An 18430-nucleotide genomic window follows, 5' to 3' on the forward strand; every position below is an offset into this window, starting at 1 on the left:
TAAAAAGGGTAAAAAGGAGGACCCTGGGAACTACCGACGTGTCAGCCTCACCTCTGTGCCTGGGAAGATCATGGAGCAGATCCTCCTAGAAGCTATGCTAAGGCACATGGAGGACAGGGAGGTGATTTGAGACAGCCAGCATGGCTTCACCAAGGGCAAGTCCTGCCTGACCAACCCAGTGGCCTTCTGTGATGGAGTGACCGCATCAGTGGACTAGGGAAGAGCTATGGGTGTCGTCTATCTGGACTTCTGTAAGGCCTTTGACACGGTCCCCCACAATATCCTTCTCTCTAAATTGGAAGGATATGGATTTGATGGGCGGACTATTCAGTGGATAGCAAACTGGCTGGATGGTTGCATCCAGAGGGCAGTGGTCAATGGCTTAATGTCCAGATGGAGATCAGCGACAAGTGGTGTCCCTCAGGGGTCTGTACTGGGGCCAGTGCTGTTTAATGTCTTCATCAATGACATAGCGGGATCAAGTGCACCCTCCGCAAGTTTGCAGCTGACACCAAGCTGAGTGGTGCAGTCGACACACCTGAGGGACGGGATGCCATCCAGAGGGACCTGGACAAGCTTGAGAAGTGGGCCTGTGTGAACCTCAACAAGGCCAAGTGCAAGGTCCTGGGGGATGATGGGATTGAGAGCAGCCCTGCCGAGAAGGACTTGGGGGTACTGGCAGATGAAAAGCTGGACATGAGCCAGCAATGTGCTATTGCAGCCCAGAAAGCCAACCATATCCTGGGCTGCATCAGAAGCAGCGTGGCCAGCAGGTCGAGGGAGGTGATTCTGCCCTCTACTCTGCTCTGGTGAGACCCCACCTGGAGTGCTGCGTCCAGCTCTGGGGTCCTCAGCACAGGAAGGACATGGACCTGTTGGAGGGGGTCCACAGGAGGGCCACAGAAATGACCAGAGGGATGGAACACGTCTCCTGTGAGGAAAGGCTGAGAGAGCTGGGGTTGTTCAGCCTGGAGAAGAGAAGGCTGCAGGGAGACCTTATTGCAGCCTTTCAATACTTAAAGGGGGCTTATAAGAAAGAGGGGGACAGACTTTTTAGTAAGGCCTGTTGCAATAGGACAAGGGGTAATGGTTTTAAACTAAAAGAGGGTAGATTCAGACTAGATTAAGGGAAGAAATTGTTTACAATGAGGGTGGTGAAACACTGGAACGGGTTGCCCAGAGAGGTGGTAGATGCCCCATCCTTGGAAACATTCAAGGTCAGGTTGGACAGGGCTCTGAGTACCCTGATCTAGTTGAAGATGTCTCTGCCCATTGCAGGGGGGATGGACTAGATGACCTTTAAAGGTCCCTTCCATCCCAAAGCATTCTGTGATTCTATGATTCATTAACTTTTGAAGACACTGAGGAAGTATCCCAGAGTTCCTGAGTTCACAAGCTGAAAACCACTAATTCATGCATGTCTAGTCACCCAAGACTCAAATTATATTATTATTATATTATCAAAACCATGAAATAGCACTATCAACCTTATAATTTTCTAAAGCATTAAGACAGTTGTGCCATGTCTACCTGAAAGTCAATCGAACTTTAAAATAAACTTGAGCAGTTTCAGTTGCAACCACCTCAAATGGAAGATAGCGTTGGTGGACAAGCCATAGGTTAACACAACGCCATAGTATCAAGGGACAGCCTGTTTCAGAGGTGGCCTAAAGCCAAGATCTCAGCTGTCTATCCATCATCAAGTATCCCACAGCACATTTACAAAATGATATGCATTTATTTTTTACTTGTTTCTTTCACCTCTGTCCACCAGAAATCAAATATCTTTTATATCTTAAAGTGTATTTTACATATTGCTCAATAGTAAAGGTATTCCACCTCAGGAAAAAAAAAAAGGGGGGGGGGGGAGGGGGAGCGGAACTTTACAGAGCCTTTCTTCTATAAGATGGTTGGTAGTACCTTCATTGCTATTAACTGCCAGTTATCATGTATCACATTTACTTTTTCTATACAAACCACTGTTTAAACAACTAACAGTTATTTTACCAAACAAAAGTTCTAATGACTAAAATAGTGATTTATGGATAATTTTACTATTCTCTTCTCAGGAAAAGAAGATCTTTCTTAAGAATACAGTCTTTTGTCTTCCTGCAATTTATTATAGTGCTGCTGAGCATTCTAAGTTCAGAGCCAGATCACTAAAAATCTATTTTAGGCCTTAAGAATCTATTTAAAAACTACGTACTTTTATTTAGGTTCATGTATTCTAGTTTTCTTACTTTAACAATGGACACTAAGAAAGCTAAGGAAATGGATTGTTTGTTTAATAAACTGGGGGTGGGAGGGAAGCAGCTATCACATGAACTGCCATTACAGTTAGGCTATTTCTGTGAGGCACCCATAAAAATATGCAAACCAAGTTTCTTAGCAGAAAGAAATTATATTAGTACAATTGCTATCAAAAGAGCAGCAGCATTTCCTGTAGCTTCAACTTTGTCAAACTTAAATGTCTAATATCTACACAGGGAAATTTATGTGCATCTGGTCATCAGTTTTTCAAAAACTGTTTCCAGAATTGGTATACAACCCTCAGCCTTTAAAGTCTGCTTAAAGAAGTCATCTTCTAATGTTTCACAGCATATTTGGTGGACGCAAGCAATTACGGGTCCCCTTCTAACTCTATTGCTTCTTTCCGTTCTCAACTAAAATTACCAAGTTTATGTCATAAATAAATACTGTTTCTCTTCCACATTGTATTCATTATAATTCCACTACTAGAAGTTTAAGTTTCTCTCTTTACTTGTTTTTCCTTTCCTCATTCAAACATCAGAGGCACAGAAGATATTTTTTCCTGTGTTTTTACAGTCACACTAATTCTGTCAAAACCCATTTTCACTGCCCGACTGTATCCTCACATTTAATTTCAACTCATTTTGGTTTTGAGCTATTCAAGTGCCACAGGCATAATCTCCTTCCAAAAATCTCTTCTCCGAAGTTCACAGTTGGTTTTCCTATTCCATCAGTTAAGTTCCTTTCAGTTATTCCTCTTCCCCTTGCAACGGCATACGGAGTATGTTACCATATACTCCAAGAGCTTCATTAGCAACAGAAGAGCAGAGTAACACTGCAAAAATGCTGCACAGCAGCACGTAGAAACGAGCAGAGTGGACGAGACCCCACAAAACCAGTTTAATGTACAGGTATTGAGATGATGCATAAGATACAACGTTGAAGGGTGAAGCCCATAAAACACAGCCGGGTTTTATACAGCTGTTGCGCGCCTGGTGGAGGCGGCCGTTATCAGGGCAGCGTCACCGCAGCACCCAGCCGAGCAGCGCGACGTCACCACGCCGGTACTCGCGTGCCGCCCCGCGCGCGGGGCCGTTAGCAGCTGCGGCGGCGGCACACAGGCGCCTGCGGCCCTGCTCGCCCAGGCCCCGCCGCGGCCGCTCAACCCGGCACCGGGCGATCCGCAGCCGGGAGCGCTGCTTCTGATGGGATGCGAGGCAGAGCTGCGTGCAGCGCCGGCCATCCCCGGCACGGGAGACACCGCCTTCCCGAAACCGCGCCCGCCACAAGGTGGAACCGGACCGGGAAACGCCGCACCGGGCCGCCCTCACCGAGGTGCGGGGCCGGACCGCAGACAGCCCTGCAGCACCGCGGGGCCCGGGCCGGGCACTCGCGCGGCCCCGCCGCCCACCGCCCCGCCGGGCCCCTCTCACCTGCCGCCGGCGGGGCCGCCTCGGCCCTTCGCGCTGTCCATCCCCAGCCCCACCGTTGCTATGGGGCCCCGGCCGCCGCGCCCCGCCCCGGCCTCGCCGCTACCCTTGGCAACGGAACTCGGTCCTGAAGCGCGGCGCCATTGGCCGAAGGCGCAGCACGCGGCCCGCCCATTGGCCAGGGCGGCCCTCAGTGGGGCGGGGCGAACGCCGCACATGCGCAGGGCGGGGGCCGCCTGCCCCGGGCCGGCGCTCAGCCCCGCCCCCTTCCCGCGCGCGCCGCCGGGCCCCCGGGGGCGGCTGAGGCCGGGCCCCGCCGCTCCCGCCCCGCCGCCCCCGGGGCTGCAGTAGCCGCCCCTGCGAGAAGCCACGTAGGTCAGCAAGCTCTTTTCAGAGCCACCCCGTTCCCCAAGGAAGCTCGGCCCAACATACCCCCATCGCCAAGAAAACGCCCCCCGCGCCTTGGCGGCGGGTCTCGGGAGGCTCAGCCAGCCGTAGCGCGGCTGGCTGTTCCTTGGGAGTAACCTCGTCTGTTCGGGCGTGTCGTTACACAGAACAAAAAGACTCCTCCTGCCAAGTTAGACGTTGGCCTGTCTCCTTGAGAGCTCGGGGTTCGCCTTCACCAGTATGTCGGCAGCACTCAGCTTCCCTCTCTCCTGCAGGTATTTCATTAGATGAGGCCGCTGTCTCCAAGTAACCTTTACTCCGTACTCATGCTCGGGAGTATCTGTAACCAGTACTGCTGCTGACTCCCCTCTCCCATGGGGATCAATACCAAATGCCAGCTCTTCTTCTGGATGCCAGGCATGGCTACTTGTTTGAGGCAGAGCACTGCTGCGTCTCCAGTTCCTTATGGAAGCCACCTGTGGAGTCTCTGCATCTGGTGGACTAAAGACTTCTGGCTCCACAGGCTGGGAAGCAGGCGACAAAGGTATTTCTCTGCAGTTCTCCAGACTGTTCACTGGAATGTTGGCTTTTGCTGCTGTCCCTTTCTTGGGCTGGCTGCGAGAGTGCTGTGTATTCTTCCTCAGGCAATTCGGACGATCCGAGGGGTCGACTGGATATCCTTCTGGATTCTCAAAAGTTAAAGGAGGAAATTTGCAGGCTATAGCTCTTTGACAAGCTCCTCCTGCATGAAGCAAACTGTGGTTGGCATTCTGATTCTGGCGTTTGTGAGGACCGTGATGCTTCTTCTGGCATGCTTTCACCACTGCTGACTCAGTTGTTTCAAATTGTGGGCACACCTGAAGGGAAAGACATAGTAATAAGAAAAAAACAACAATTTTCTCCAGACAAAGGAATGCCAACCTGATTCTACTCCCCCATCTATCTCATCTTTTTTCAGTGTGTTCGTTAAGTGGGTAATCTGGTCTGCAACAAAGCAAATCAGTCACTAATCAAGCTGCTAAGCAGGAGATACCTCTGAACTTCAACATCATGTTCTGCCACACTTCTCTGAAAAGTGGTTGAGGTGCAAGTGAGCTATTGTCTGGCAACTTAAAAAGCACTCAAGATTTGGGTTTTAAGGAAAAGTAGCTGGTGTCTACTCCTGTAACCCCTGCAGATTTAAAACAGTTCAGAGCTGGATCCTGTTTCTTTCTGTGTCTTACCATAACTCTGAATAGATTCAGTGAACTACATCCTCAGTCTCCCTGAACAGGCACAAAATTATACAAAATGATTTAAAGGATGCCCACTTAGCTCCATCACCTTAGATTACATTAATAAGACTTTCAGCATATTCCCCCAAAACACAGTTAATCTCTGTATTCTGGAGTAACGTATCGCCCAAAAGCCCCTTCTAAAATCAGCTTTCTATAAAGGGTGGTCAAAGCTCAACAATCCATATTTCTTTGAAAGATTCTGGATTCTCACTCAAAACCTGGAAATCCTTCTGTTGCAGTATTCTTTATCTTCCTGGGTATCAACAAAAAGAGTCAGATTTCATTTCTTGCAATTTGCTTTTCCCTAGAGCACACCAAACTGTGTTCTAGTTTTGATAACTAGAAATCCCTTTCAGCATTCCTAAGTTAATACTTAGTCCCTCAAAAAACTAAGTGCAATTTAATTAAGGATAGTGATTGTCTGCTGTACAACTGAACTGTTTGAATGCAAAGTCTTTGTACAGGAAAACAGAGAAATGGTTCCCTGACAATCGTATCCTGGCACATACTTAAAAGAACATAGGTGAACCACTGACTTTGAGGATATGACTTCCTGGCTTCAGAGAACACATAGGGTAGGCTTTACCAGTGCAGGAGCCTAGCAGTCAAGAGGGTATGAAAAACTTAGATAACATCAAGAAGAGAGGAGCAGAAAATCAGTTGCCACTGAACAAGTTGACAGAAACTCTGCAGAGGATGCTTCAAGAAGTTACAAACCTATCAGGATTTCCTAATGGAAAAATATCTAACAGTTTCAGTGCTGATAGCTTCAAACAAATTTTAGAATCATTGTATCTTTGGAATCAAACAGCTAAGTACCAGTGCAGATATTTCCACCTCTTCCAAACAAAAAGAATGCTTATTCACAGCAGTTATTTTACTTAGTGTTTCAGAAGCCATAGAGCTAGCTGCCTCAAGCATATAAAAAAAGTTCAAGTGGAAAAAATTTAACATGTTCTACTTCAAGGTTAAGGCATCACAAAAATAACTCCAGGTCACCAAGAACAAAGGAATGTTTCATACAGGTTTGAAACCACGCTTCCTGAGCCTGCTTTGTGAAGAGCAGAGAGTCAAGCAGCAACAATGCTTAAACAGAGCTCCCCTAGGTGATGACTATTGTATAGGAACAGTCTGTCTTTGCAGCACCTGTTTGCTTAAAAATAATAAAAAAAAATCTTTACATTACATTATATAAGGAGTATCTTAGGACACTGCAAACAGTCCCTGGAATATTTTTTCAGGCCAGAAAAGGAGCCCATCAGAAGAATGATATGGAGAGAAACTATTCAAAACACACAGAATGGAAAAGAGGGCAGGTTAGAACAAATAATCCTGAAGTGAAAGCCTATGTTCTCTAAATTTAGCAGTATCAGATTTACACGAAACACCTGGTACTTTAACACATAATATTTAGAGTTCAGCAGTTATTTCAAGGAGCAGGCCAATAAAAAAATTCCCCCTAATGTTTACTAGGTGCAGGGTTTTCAGTTACTAAACAGCATTTTCCTGATAAGAATTAGTTTTTCAGATGACAAATTATCAGTACACACCGCACACAGTTTTATGCCTTCAAATAACCAAGGCCTTAGTGGTTGTAGTTAGAATGTGAAGCAACTCAAAAGCACTTATGCATGCTTTAGGCAGCTACAACGCATTCAAGTCTGTGCTACTAATTTTCAGTATCCAGGACAGATAGATTTCTGTTGAGACATACGTGAGAAACTTGAAAGTGGTTGCTGTGGGAGGCAGGGGGAGGGATAATCTATACCAACCCAGGCAGCAGAGGTGTTCTGGTCTACAGGTTTTGTAGGAACACGTCTTGGATTCTTGGCCGAAAGTAGCGGAGTTTCATAGCAATGAACGCGTCCCTCTCGCGGCCTCTCAAAGAATACCAGCTCTGCCTTCCTGGCCTTGTGGGTACATTTCTTCTTTGGAGGCATCAAAAGATATGGTAAAACGACTTAGAAACCTCATGATGCTTGCTAGAACCAACTGGAGAAAGAGGAAAGCACCTCAAGGAGATGCTAAAGTGCTCTCAAATCTGTAGAGGGAAAATAAATGGACTTGAAGACAAACTTGTTTAGAAACCTAGTCTTTAACAAAACTAAAACATTTATGCAACAGTACAGAGTATACGTCTCTATGCAGACTTCTTCCTCCCAGTAGTTTTTGAACCTTCTGTTGAATTTCAGGTAGATTTAGAAACACATGGCACAATAGATAAATGCCACAAAGCTTCACAAAAATTGATAGGCAAATACGTTGGGGGAGACAGAGACACAAACAAAACAAGCATCCCAGCTGCAAAAGGAGTTCTGAACTGGCCTTTGGGCAAGTCTCAACATTATTGGAAAAATTAGTTTCTTATGAAAATACGTATTTTAAATACACAAGACAGGCAAACTCACATAGACACTTTTCTTCATTAAAATATTTTAGAAGTAATTTGAAAGACATCCATCTATGATAAGGCCGGATTAAAATACTGAAATACAGAACCAACTATTTTTAGAATAGACTTGGTCACTGAAATTTTAAGGTAATTCAAACCGCTGGGAGAGAAGAAAAAAAAAAAATCAGAATGGGAGTAGCTGACCTACTGCACCAGCTATTTCAAGTCAACTATCAAAAAATTTAAAGAAATAATTTCTTCACATTAGCTCAATATCTCATCTAATCACAGACAAAGAATGGTTTATGAATTTGAAGTCAGAAAAACCTGGTTTCTTTTTTTCAATTTAATCCATAAAACTGGTTTGTAATGCTGAGATGTATTGTAGGGCCAAGATAACCAGAAGTCTTCCCACTTCTAGTTGCTAGCTACCTATACTTTTTAATTTCAGGCATTTTTAAGTTTTTAAATACAGAACAAACTTGACGTTTCCCTCCTGTAGATATCTTGTATGGCTTGTTTTTTTTTTTTAGCTAGTGAATAAGTTTGAAACGACATTGAACTCAATTTTCCATTCAAAACCAGATTAGCACAGACGAGGAATTTTAAAGAGAACGCTTTCCGAGAAACGCCTTCTCTTTACCAAATGCAGAAGACTGCAACAGCCTGGCTGCTTACCAACCGCGCAGCCTCCTCAGGGGGTCCTGCCAGCCCCCCGAACCGGGAACAGCCGCAACACCCCTCAAACGGTGAGACTCCGTGCGTCTTCGCTGGGGATCGCCCGACGCCAGCAACCGGCGCCGCTGCTGCCTGCCTGCCTGCCCGGCGGCCGGTGCCCGGGCGCACGGCAGGGCTCCCCGCCCGGGGCGGCGCGGCTGGGGGAAGCTCCCGGGGCTGCCCCTGCCGGGGTGGGGGGGCGGCTCTCCCGGTACAGGGCCCGCGCCTCAAGCCGCAGCTGAGGGTGCGGTGCGGTGCGGTGCGGTGCGGTGCGGTGCGGTGCGGTGCGGTGCGGTGCGGTGCGGTGCGGTGCGGTGCGGTGCGGTGCGGTGCGGGCCCACCCGCCGCTCAAGCAGCCGCAGCCCCTCACGGCCTACCGGCACGTCCGTATCCCCCGCCGCCGCAGCCGATTGGCCCGATCCGACCCGCCCTCTGCTACATCTCATTGGTCCAGGCCAGCACGTGATACTAACGAGTTCGCCGGGCGCCAAATTCAAACCGGGAAACGATCTCTGCCGCGAGCGGCGGCAGAGGCCGGAAGCGCCGGAGTGGCCGCCTCCCGCCGTACCCCCTGCCTGGCCGGGGAGCTGGTGGTGAGTCGCGCCCGGCACCCGCCCCCGCCGCAGCCTCCCGCTCCCCGGTGTCTCCCCGCCGGGGCCGAAGGCAGGGGCTGGCAATCCCGCGAGAGCCGCGCTAAGAGCGTAGGGCGGCTGGGAGAGGGAAAGGCCTAGGCCCGGGCTGGGGCGGAGGGGCCCTGGGGGAGCAGACGGCCTTGCCGGCGAGCGCGGCAGGGCTGGGGTTGGAGTGGGTGAAGAAGGAGCTAGGAGCCCTTCAGCGCTCCCCCGCTACCACCCCCGGGGCCGTGCGAACGCGGGGCTGCTCCTGGGCCCGTGCCGGTGGTGGCAGCTCGGGGCCTTCTTAGGAAGTGGCTCGCTCCTGTGGGGAGCGCAGCCTTTTGGAGGCTGGCTAAAGGCTGCTCTTGGGTCGTTGTCTTATGAGGATCTCTTTAAGGGAGTGGAGCAGATCGCAAAGGGCCATGTGTGTGCTACAACTCGAGTGTAATGCTGAACACTTTCGTTGGTGGTGTCCGCCTGCTGGGCAGCACCTGATTGCAGGGCTGTCTGCTCCCTGCACGTAGGGCATCAACTCAGTTTTTTTTTATCTGCTGGACTCTTGCTGGTTTGTATCTATGCAGGTGATTCCTACTGAGATTTTTCGTGTTTATTAGCTGGCTCAGTCAAATCTACCAATGCAAAAGGCCTCTTTTTTTGTTATTTGTTTCTATTCTGCCTGTCATCCCTAATGATAAACAACATGTACAATTTGTGTATTCTTGTTCTGGTATAGTTTGCTGCAAGAGACAGCCTCTACCTAATTCTTGAATATCATGATATTTGTAAGTGGTGTTCTCAGAAGGGGCAAGCTGCATCTTACCCTGAAAGCAGTACCTCTGAATTTTATCTCCTCTGCTTTATAATCTAAATTGTCTGTTATCCGAAAGTTTGACACTTAAATTGTATGCTGCCCAATGATGAGTTTATCTGGTTCTTGACAAATCTACAGAAGAGATGACTAAAGCATTTACTTAACATTTATTTTAAAGCACCTAACTTCTGCTGCATTTATTGTGTGCCTTTCTAGTGTTCAGGACAATCTCTGCTTCCCAGATCTTAAACCATCTGTTAAATTCCCTTTCTCAGGTTGCGTGATCTGCTGGTTACAGCAATGAGATATAAGAATCAGGACTGCTATTTCTATGTTCTAACTTCTCTTCCCTCCAGCTTGCTGGCTAATGCTGGTCAAGTCACTTTACAGTTAAGTCTTAGTCTCCCTTTCTGTAAAGCACAGGTACATACTTTCCTCATTATTATCTACTCTGTGGCTCCCAACTTGTGATGCAAATTATCTACTCTGCAAATATCTCTCCTGTCCTGCTTACACAACGTGTGGATAAAGGAGGTACAGTACTATTTTCCAGTAGCCTTGTCAACCTTATTAAATGCTTTCATTTTCTATTTTCCTTCCTTGTTTCTAGCTTTGTAGCAATTGCTGAGAATCTGTGCTCTGTGGGATGCCCATAGTGATTTGCTGCACCTTTCCTAGCTGTTCCTGCCCTCTGCACTCTCATGTTGTATCTTTTGTTTTGCAGGATTTGTTCTTCTCCCTTTCAATGGAGAGTGACTGTCTAGATCAACAATGAGGACCAGCCCTCGCAGGCCCTTAATTCTCAAAAGACGGAAACTGACCCTCCCACAGAAGGATGCATCCAGTGCTTCAGCAAGAGATGAGAACAGCAGCCAGGATGAAAAGACTCCTAAGCAGGAGCACAGCCAGGAGGACCAACACAACAGCCAACCCAGAGACAAAATGGACTGTGGCCTGCAGAAATTCCCAGCAGGAATAAAGATAATTGACCATCCTACCATGTCCAACACACAAGTGGTGGCCATCCCTACAAATGCTGATATCCAGAGCATCATAGAGGCACTGACAGCAAAAGGAAAAGAATGTGGCAACAATGGGCCCAACAAGTTCATTCTCATTAGCAGTGGGGGCACGTCCCGTTCAGCAGGTCCAACACCATCGCAGCCTTTCCCGTCAGAGAAGAAACCCAGTGCAGCAACCAAGGCTGCAGATGGTCAAGAAAGAGACAAGAATGTTACACAGACGCCTGGTCTTGCAGGAGGGACAATGCTCTGGCATTCAGGAATTGATTCTGAGCTTGGACAGGAACAGGAGAGCAACAGTATGTAACCTTTACCCTTTTTTTTTTTTTTTGTGTCCTGACAGATAGAGAGAGATGTGAAGTGAGCCAATGAGTGTAGTGCTTGGATCTCAGTATGCAGTAATGAAAACTATTTTGTTAATTACATAATAGCTATGGATTTGATTCTAATAAGATACATAGCTATGCATATGTAGTGAAATCTGAAGGATCTTAGTGGATATATTTTTGGTGGAAGAGATGACATATAAAGGTGTATAGCAGAGCAAAATTTTAGTGCTGGGGGAAAAAGAAGGGCTGGCTTGGGGAAATCAAGTCTAGAAGAACAGAAGATTAAGTTTCATTTAGCAAAAGGGTTATGGCTGAATTCAAGACTAACATAGAGTACCCTAGTCAGTGACAAAATATATGGGCCTAGAGCTTTGTAAAAGAGATTTTGATTCCCATCCTTTAATAATCAAGTGTCAAGTCTGTTTCCTCCTTGGCCGTCTCATGAAACTGCTGAATAAATGTTAGAGGTGGGATGGATTTTACTTTGAAACACTGCTCAGATCAAATTTGTATTTGCAATTTAAAATAGCTATGTAGCTTTTGGGCTGTAGTATATCTTATCCCACAGTATAGTACTGTCTGACAGGAACCCATAGACAGCTGCAATAGCTGCATTGCTACAACCAACCTCACTAGAAGTAACAAAACTATGTTAGTTTTTTATTGCTGCAGTTCAAAAACCTGGAGACATTTAAGCTTCTGACTTGGGTCTTGTACTAGGTCTTTCAGTTGGAGTTTGTCACCACCTTCCTTGGCCTCTGCTTACTAGATTCATCTTTCAGCTAAAAATACTTGAATTCTTGAAGTACTCGATCAACATTGTCCTGTTTTGTTTGAGAGCAACAGTCTGGTTTGAGTGTTTGTTTTTAAGGCTGCAGCTTTTTTTCAGAAATTGGGCAGATTCACATGAAATCAGGAATTCAAGGTTGAATTCCTTCCACAAGAAACATTAGCATTGCAATGCCATCTTGTCCCTATCTTGAGACAGGGATACCTCTTTTAGAATTGTGACTAGTGCTTTCCTTTTGGCACGTGAGATGAAGGGGGAAGAGGGTTATGTGTGAGTAAGCAGAGCTATGGGCTTGTTATCCCAACAGGCAGTGGCGAGACAATGAGCTCTGTGTTGGACAATAGTCTCACTAACATCCAGTGGCTGGGAAAGATGAGATCTGATGGGCTAAGTCCCTGTTCTGTGAAGCAAGACACGGAGAAAGAGAACCAGATGCCTCTGCGGGAGAGAATCAAGGTAAGCAGGAGAAGACAACAGAGCATGCCCTAAAACTTTTGATAGGGAAGTAATCCATGTGGATCAGAAGACTTGCAAGAACTAGGCATCACTATCTCTAAGTAACCCGAGTTTGGCCTTTACTGATTTGAATAGCAGAGCCTGGAGGATCCAAGGATGTTCCATGGCCCTTCTGGTCAACTTTGTGAGCACTCATGTATCATTTCTTCTGTCTCTCAGACTGAAGAAGATGCTGCTGCTGCTGCTATTCCTGCCACCACTGCCACCGCCACCTCCTCCTCATGGCAGGATTCAGTATCAGAACGACCTCCTTACTCCTACATGGCCATGATCCAGTTTGCCATCAACAGCACTGAGAAGAAGCGTATGACTCTGAAGGACATCTATACTTGGATTGAGGATCATTTCCCGTATTTTAAACACGTGGCTAAGCCAGGCTGGAAGGTAACAAGCAGGCCCTCAAGTTACTGTGGGCCACAGGGTGATATTATCATAAGCCTTCTGGATGAAAATGAAAAGTTGTTCCCCAGCCTGCAGAGCAAGATGGAAATTAAACACCCTACCCCAAATACTCTTGCGTTTGAGATGTTCGCTGTTCCACTTCTCATTCCACTTAGGCAAGATGATGGGATGTTTGATCACTAGAGTAAGAATAGGGATCTCAAGAGTAAATAGAGTGAGATGACAGGGTTGGCTGGGTATGCAGTGAATAAGAAGGTCTATGTTGTCTACACTTTGGAATGTAATCCCTCTGCCAGGGTAGTCACGTCTTAGGTAGGCCCTGCTGTGCTGATAACAAAACTACTGCTTTTCAACCTCCCCCTCCTTTCTCCACAGAACTCCATCCGGCACAACCTGTCCCTTCATGATATGTTTGTCCGTGAGACATCTGCTAACGGTAAAATCTCGTTCTGGACTATTCACCCTGATGCAAACCGTTGCCTAACATTGGACCAGGTATTTAAGGTGAGTACCTCATGCAAAGAAAATGGGACAGGCTATCCAGTTGCTAAATGCCACACTAGCCAGCTGCACCTTATTTTAACAGGAAAGTTAAGCTGCTTTGACATCAGCCTTTTTGTAGAAGCTGGATTAAGTCACTTCTTTTGACAAATAGACAAGCTCTGTATTTGAAAGGAAAGGTACTGTGGCTGTGCATATGAACTGGAGCTTCTGTGGGATGTGTTTATTCTTCAGGTGGTGTGCCAAATGTCATAGTGGGCTTGTTCAACCTCTTTCCGTGGGCCTGATGCAAGTTTCTAGTGAGAAGCTTTCCACTGAAGTCAACCAGGAGTTCCTATGCTGCTTGATTAGACAGTCATAGGATGGAATCGCCCTATCCCAGCTAGGTATTTTAGGAAGTACCATTTTGTGGGAGAAACAGAGCTTGTGAGCCTGGGATAGGCGTGCTTAGACTCTTCTGTGTTTTCTGCAGTGGGCGGGCAGATTGACTCTTGTTTGCTCAGATTATACGAGGATAAAATGTCCCGTTTGTTCCCCCTTTGGTTGATAACTTCATCTTATTTTTCTCCCTCTCAATGCCTTGCTGCCACCAGCCGCTGGACTTGGGGTCACCAACATCACCTGAGCGCTCTGAATCAGTAAGACTTACCCTCTGGCTCGGGGCTTGGGCTTCCATTCTCTTGCCAGTCACTGAAGGAAAGGACAAGAGGCTCGGGGAGGGGGACTGGGTCATTGCTGCACCTAGTCATACAGCTCCATGCACACCCTTTTTGGGGAAAGGAGTCGAGCCAAAGGTTAATTGCCTTCAGATGATAGCTCTCTCTACAGCTGGTAGAGCTGTACAGCTTTGAGCAACCAGAAGTCTACTGCTGAAGTAGGCTGCAATGGGCACCAACAGGCTTCAGAGAACAAGCTCAGATAGAGATTTCTGATAAAATCCTCATCTCCATGGCAGCAGTCCCAATCTGTTCTGGGGCTCAGATCCAGAGAGAATAGGATCTCTCTGTGCTCCTTTTTCATTTTGGAACGCAGCTGTATTGTGACTCTCAGAAGGATGAACCTGTTTGCCGTCTCTCTTGCATTCAGCAGTTTTAACAATGACAGATTTGCAAGCAGCCAGTCAAACACTTTTTTTGTCATGGCTACAGCCCTGGCCTTCTTTCCATCTGCTTCAACTTCTGATTCCTCTGTTGCCTCTGCTATTCCACTTAAGCATCTATTTGGTCTATGGTTTGTATAGAGAGCCAATATACAATACAGTTATCCTATTCACCTTTCCTCAGGCACTGAGGACACTGAAACCAGGTCACTTCTGCAGTAGAGTCTGCAGCCGGAGCAGCTCTGTCACGCCATCTCTTTTTCTACACAGCTTTTGGTTGGCAGCTGGCTTTGAGATGGCATGGCTGCAAAACAGCAAGTGACACAGAGATAGAGCCGGCATGAGTGCTGGGTGCTAACAGCTGCTCTCTCTGTATTAGTGAAGCACAGGCTTCTGGATTCGCAGTTCTGAATGAGGCAGCAGAATAAAGATGGATTCTTCTCTTTAAATCTCTTCCTTTTCTCCTCCTCTTTCTTATTTCACAATGACTGCAGCAGCAAAAGCGACATCTTCCTGATCCCCAGAAGAACATGGGAAGCAACAGCAGCAGCAAAACTGAACCCCAGAATGCACGTGAGTGTCTATGTCAGCCCAGGCCAAAGAGAATCAGTCCCATAAATCTCGGGCACTCTCCCAGATTCCCTTAGGAATAAAAGTGGAAATTGTTATCCAGGTTTGCCAGCTTTTAGGCTTCCTGCTGTCAGGTTTGGAGCTGAAGGCAGTATTGCTGTGTCTGAGAGAGGATGTGATGGGGAGATGGAGGGGATTGGGTACTCAAATGGAGTGAGAGCAGAGCTTGCCTCAACTTGAGGGCTAGGATCTGTATGAAGGACTATTTTCTTGTTCATCAGGCCTTCTGGGTTGGGATTTGTATCCTTAAAATTAGCAGAAAAGGCAGGTGAGCCTATCTCTGATAGGATGTTTATTTTTGGGTATTTAGAAGGACTTCCTGTTAGATGCCTGGGTTTCAAGACGTAGTAGAGGAAGGGCAAGAGGCTAGCGAGTCCATTCTTTTCCCTTCCAGGCCGAAAGATGAAGCCTTTGCTTCCTCGCATCAACTCCTACCTGGTTCCAATCCAGTTTCCTTTGAATCAGCCTCTTGTCTTGCAGCCTTCTATGAAGGTTCCTCTATCCATGGCACAGGGAGCATCCCTCAACAGCTCAGAGACTTTCCGGAGCAATAAGCGTGTGCGCATTGCTCCAAAGGTTGGTTTCTTGTTTCTTGTTTTCTGAGGGGTTTTTTGTTTGGTTGGTTGGGGTTTTTTTTGGGGGGTGCTGGTGGTGTCAGTTTTTGTGTGGTGGGCTTTTTTGTGTTTTGTTTTGTTTTTCTTTTTGATAGTTCTTGCCTTCTATGGACCCTGTTCTTCATATGGTTCTTTTGTGCATCTTTACTAGGTGCTCTGAAACTGTAAGTTCATATTGAGGAACTAGCCCGTGACAATCCTTGCTGTCCTTTTCTTTCTCTAGGGTGACTGTTACTTGCTAGTGGACTTGCTATGTTTAGGTATAGTAATATCCTATGCTATAGGATGTTACTATAATTCGCTAGGGAAGAGGGCTCTATGGATTGGTCAAGACAATTTTTCTCTACTGCTTGGATGTTAAGAAATAAGAATGGGAGCAATGGCTTTGTTCTGCCCCTCAAACATTCAGATTTTTTATAGCTCTGAAGAGGCACGTAACATAGGGAACTTCTTCTGAAAGAGCATTTATTTGCATGTAGTCTTTTCCCAGAGGTTTTCAGTACCTGCTGTTTGCTAATTCTGTGGAGTTACCAGTTACTCTGGGCTCAAGCAAAACAGCTGTTAAACAGGTCTTTCTCTTGGCATCTCACTGACTGCTCTTGGATGCTTTATAAAGCATTGTAAAGCTTTAACTTCTTCCATCCTGTCTAACCATAATCCTGTTTTCCTTTGTGTGCCTGCTGCTTTATGTTCTCTCCTGCTATGATTTATCTTTCCCCTGTGTTCTTCTTCTTTTAATAACCTCAATTTTTTTTTCCTTGGTTTCTGGGAAGGCTGTCCTCATTCATTTTGTTATTTCACAGGTAGATAGTTTAAGGAGGAATCAAAGGGGTTACACTTTTCCAGAAATATTCGTCTCTCTGCCTGTACTCCTAGAAGTTCCTCATAGCAGAAGTGCTCTGAAGGGCATGACTTCCAGTCACTTAGCTAAAATCCTTCCCCTGTGATCTGTAGGCTTCTTTGTATCAACTTCATACAGAGATCAATCTCCATCTGTTGTTCTAGTTACTGCTTTCTGAAGATCCTCTTACCTGTTCTGCTGTCCTTAAGTGCCAGTCTTTCTTTTCTTCCTTCCACTGTCATTTGGATTTTGGGTGGGTTAGGTCCTTGCTTACTGACTGCATATCACTTGCGTTTCTTTGTAGATGTCGCTCTCTACAGAAGAGTCATCCTCTTTACCCGTGCCTGCTGTCAAGGAGGAGAGTCAATGTGACGAAGGCTTATTTTCCCCAAACCATTCCCTAAAGGAGAGCAGCTCCCAGCCTGGTGAGGAATCAGCTTCTTTCCCTGAGAACGTCTGTATAAAGGAGGAAGGAGGCTCTCAGCTCGATGACTGGCTGTCCCCATTTGCCTCAACACTAACAGTAAAGGAAGAGCCAGGCTTGTTCCTCCCAGTCTCATCTGCAAAGGAGAAGAAACAATTCACCATACTGAAGTCACCATCTAAGGGCGTTTCTGACACGTTAGTTATAAAGAGACGGGAAAGGCGGGAAACGGGCAGATCCAGAAGGAAACAACGCCTAGCACTGCCTTGCTCAGAAGAGCCTGTCCTTGTTTTGCCAGAAAGCAATGGCTTTGACCCTTTCCGGTTAGGGGCAGACCCCCCTTTCCTGCAGGAAAGCCAGCCTCTTGAGAATGCATCACAGCTCAGCTGCTCGCAGGGGGAGGAGGGGCCCTTTAAAACCCCAGTCAAGGAGATGTTCAGCAAATTGCCAGTGTCTTCCACTCCCAGCAAAGTCTCAGCAACTACCACCCCCCCACTAGGGAGCCTTGACTCCTGGAAGTCTGCATCCTTAACCAAGGGAAGTCACGAGCTGGACTTCAGTCCAGTGAGAACCCTTCAGTTGCCATTCACACCCCTCCAGGAGAATCAGGACTTGCTGGGTTTTAACAGCACACCCCTTAAAAATCCCCTCTTTGAGTCCCCTCGGGAACTGCTCAATACAGAATCCAGTGACATGGTGCATGCCCCCCTCACAAGCTCCCCAGCTTTTATTCATGAGTCTACTAAGCAGTCGTCTGTTGAACTGCCAGCCTCTGGCTTTACTGAAAACCGGTCACTCATGGAGGGCCTGATCCTGGACACCATGAATGACAGTCTTAGCAAAATCCTTCTAGATATCAGCTTTCCTGGTCTTGAGGATGAAAACTTAGGAACGGACATTAGTTGGTCTCAGCTTATACCTGAACTGAAGTAAACTGGCCTGAGGGCTGAATTTGGCTTGTTCTGATACTACAGAAAGCACTCTACTCTTCTGAGATCTGTTCACGTAGTCTAAGAAGACTGTCTGCTTTTGACTAATTCCCACATCCATGGGAACAGAGGGCATTATTGACTCCTGCTAAGCTGGGAGACAGGCCCATTGGCTGCTATGAGCTCCCTTTATAAGCTGCAATAGACTATTTATGTTGAACAAGACAGAACCTCTCTAACCTTGTGCTAGAGATGAGAGTCCCGGGAGAGAGGTTATCAAGACAACATCTAGGTAGGGCCTGAATGGCATTTGCTACTCAAGGTATCAGAGGAAATGGATGCACTCCTCAGTTATGTACAATAGGAAAGAGCCTGGGAACCTTCTAGCTCTGTCCTTACTTCCCTTTACTTTGTTTTCCTATTACTTAATATCTTCATGTAGTTTTAATGGCTGT

At 46.7% G+C, this 18430-nt stretch overlaps 3 protein-coding genes across 7 annotated transcripts in view; 1 reads left to right on the forward strand and 2 right to left on the reverse strand.

Annotated features, from left to right (window-relative positions):
* TULP3 (TUB like protein 3) overlaps positions 1-4247 on the reverse strand; it is a 33769-nt gene extending 29522 nt beyond the window's left edge. For 4 of the 5 annotated variants that reach the window (XM_082311020.1, XM_082311019.1, XM_082311017.1 and 1 more), the window contains exon 1: positions 3684-3757. In XM_082311020.1, coding sequence (XP_082167146.1) covers positions 3684-3724 — 41 coding nt within the window. In that variant the 5' untranslated portion in view covers positions 3725-3757. Of the gene's footprint in view, positions 1-3683; positions 3758-4112 lie in introns of those variants that run through there. The other variant, XM_082311021.1, reaches the window with a different exon arrangement.
* RHNO1 (RAD9-HUS1-RAD1 interacting nuclear orphan 1) lies at positions 4194-7284 on the reverse strand (the record flags this gene model as incomplete). The annotated part of the gene is made up of 2 exons (XM_082311022.1): positions 4194-4924; positions 7117-7284. The coding sequence occupies 2 exons, from the start codon at positions 7282-7284 to the stop codon at positions 4259-4261; spliced, it is 834 nt and encodes a 277-aa protein (XP_082167148.1). The 3' UTR covers positions 4194-4258.
* A 3365-nt stretch (positions 7285-10649) lies between these two features.
* On the forward strand, positions 10650-17979 carry FOXM1 (forkhead box M1; the record flags this gene model as incomplete). Its single annotated transcript, XM_082311179.1, has 8 exons — positions 10650-11199; positions 12327-12475; positions 12695-12919; positions 13313-13441; positions 14032-14076; positions 15032-15110; positions 15562-15743; positions 16927-17979. The coding sequence occupies 8 exons, from the start codon at positions 10650-10652 to the stop codon at positions 17977-17979; spliced, it is 2412 nt and encodes an 803-aa protein (XP_082167305.1).
* Positions 17980-18430: the final 451 nt, after the last annotated feature.

Source organism: Platalea leucorodia, assembly GCF_965183815.1.
Source record: "Platalea leucorodia genome assembly, chromosome: 4".
In the NCBI taxonomy this organism is placed as follows: Eukaryota; Metazoa; Chordata; class Aves; order Pelecaniformes; family Threskiornithidae; genus Platalea; species Platalea leucorodia.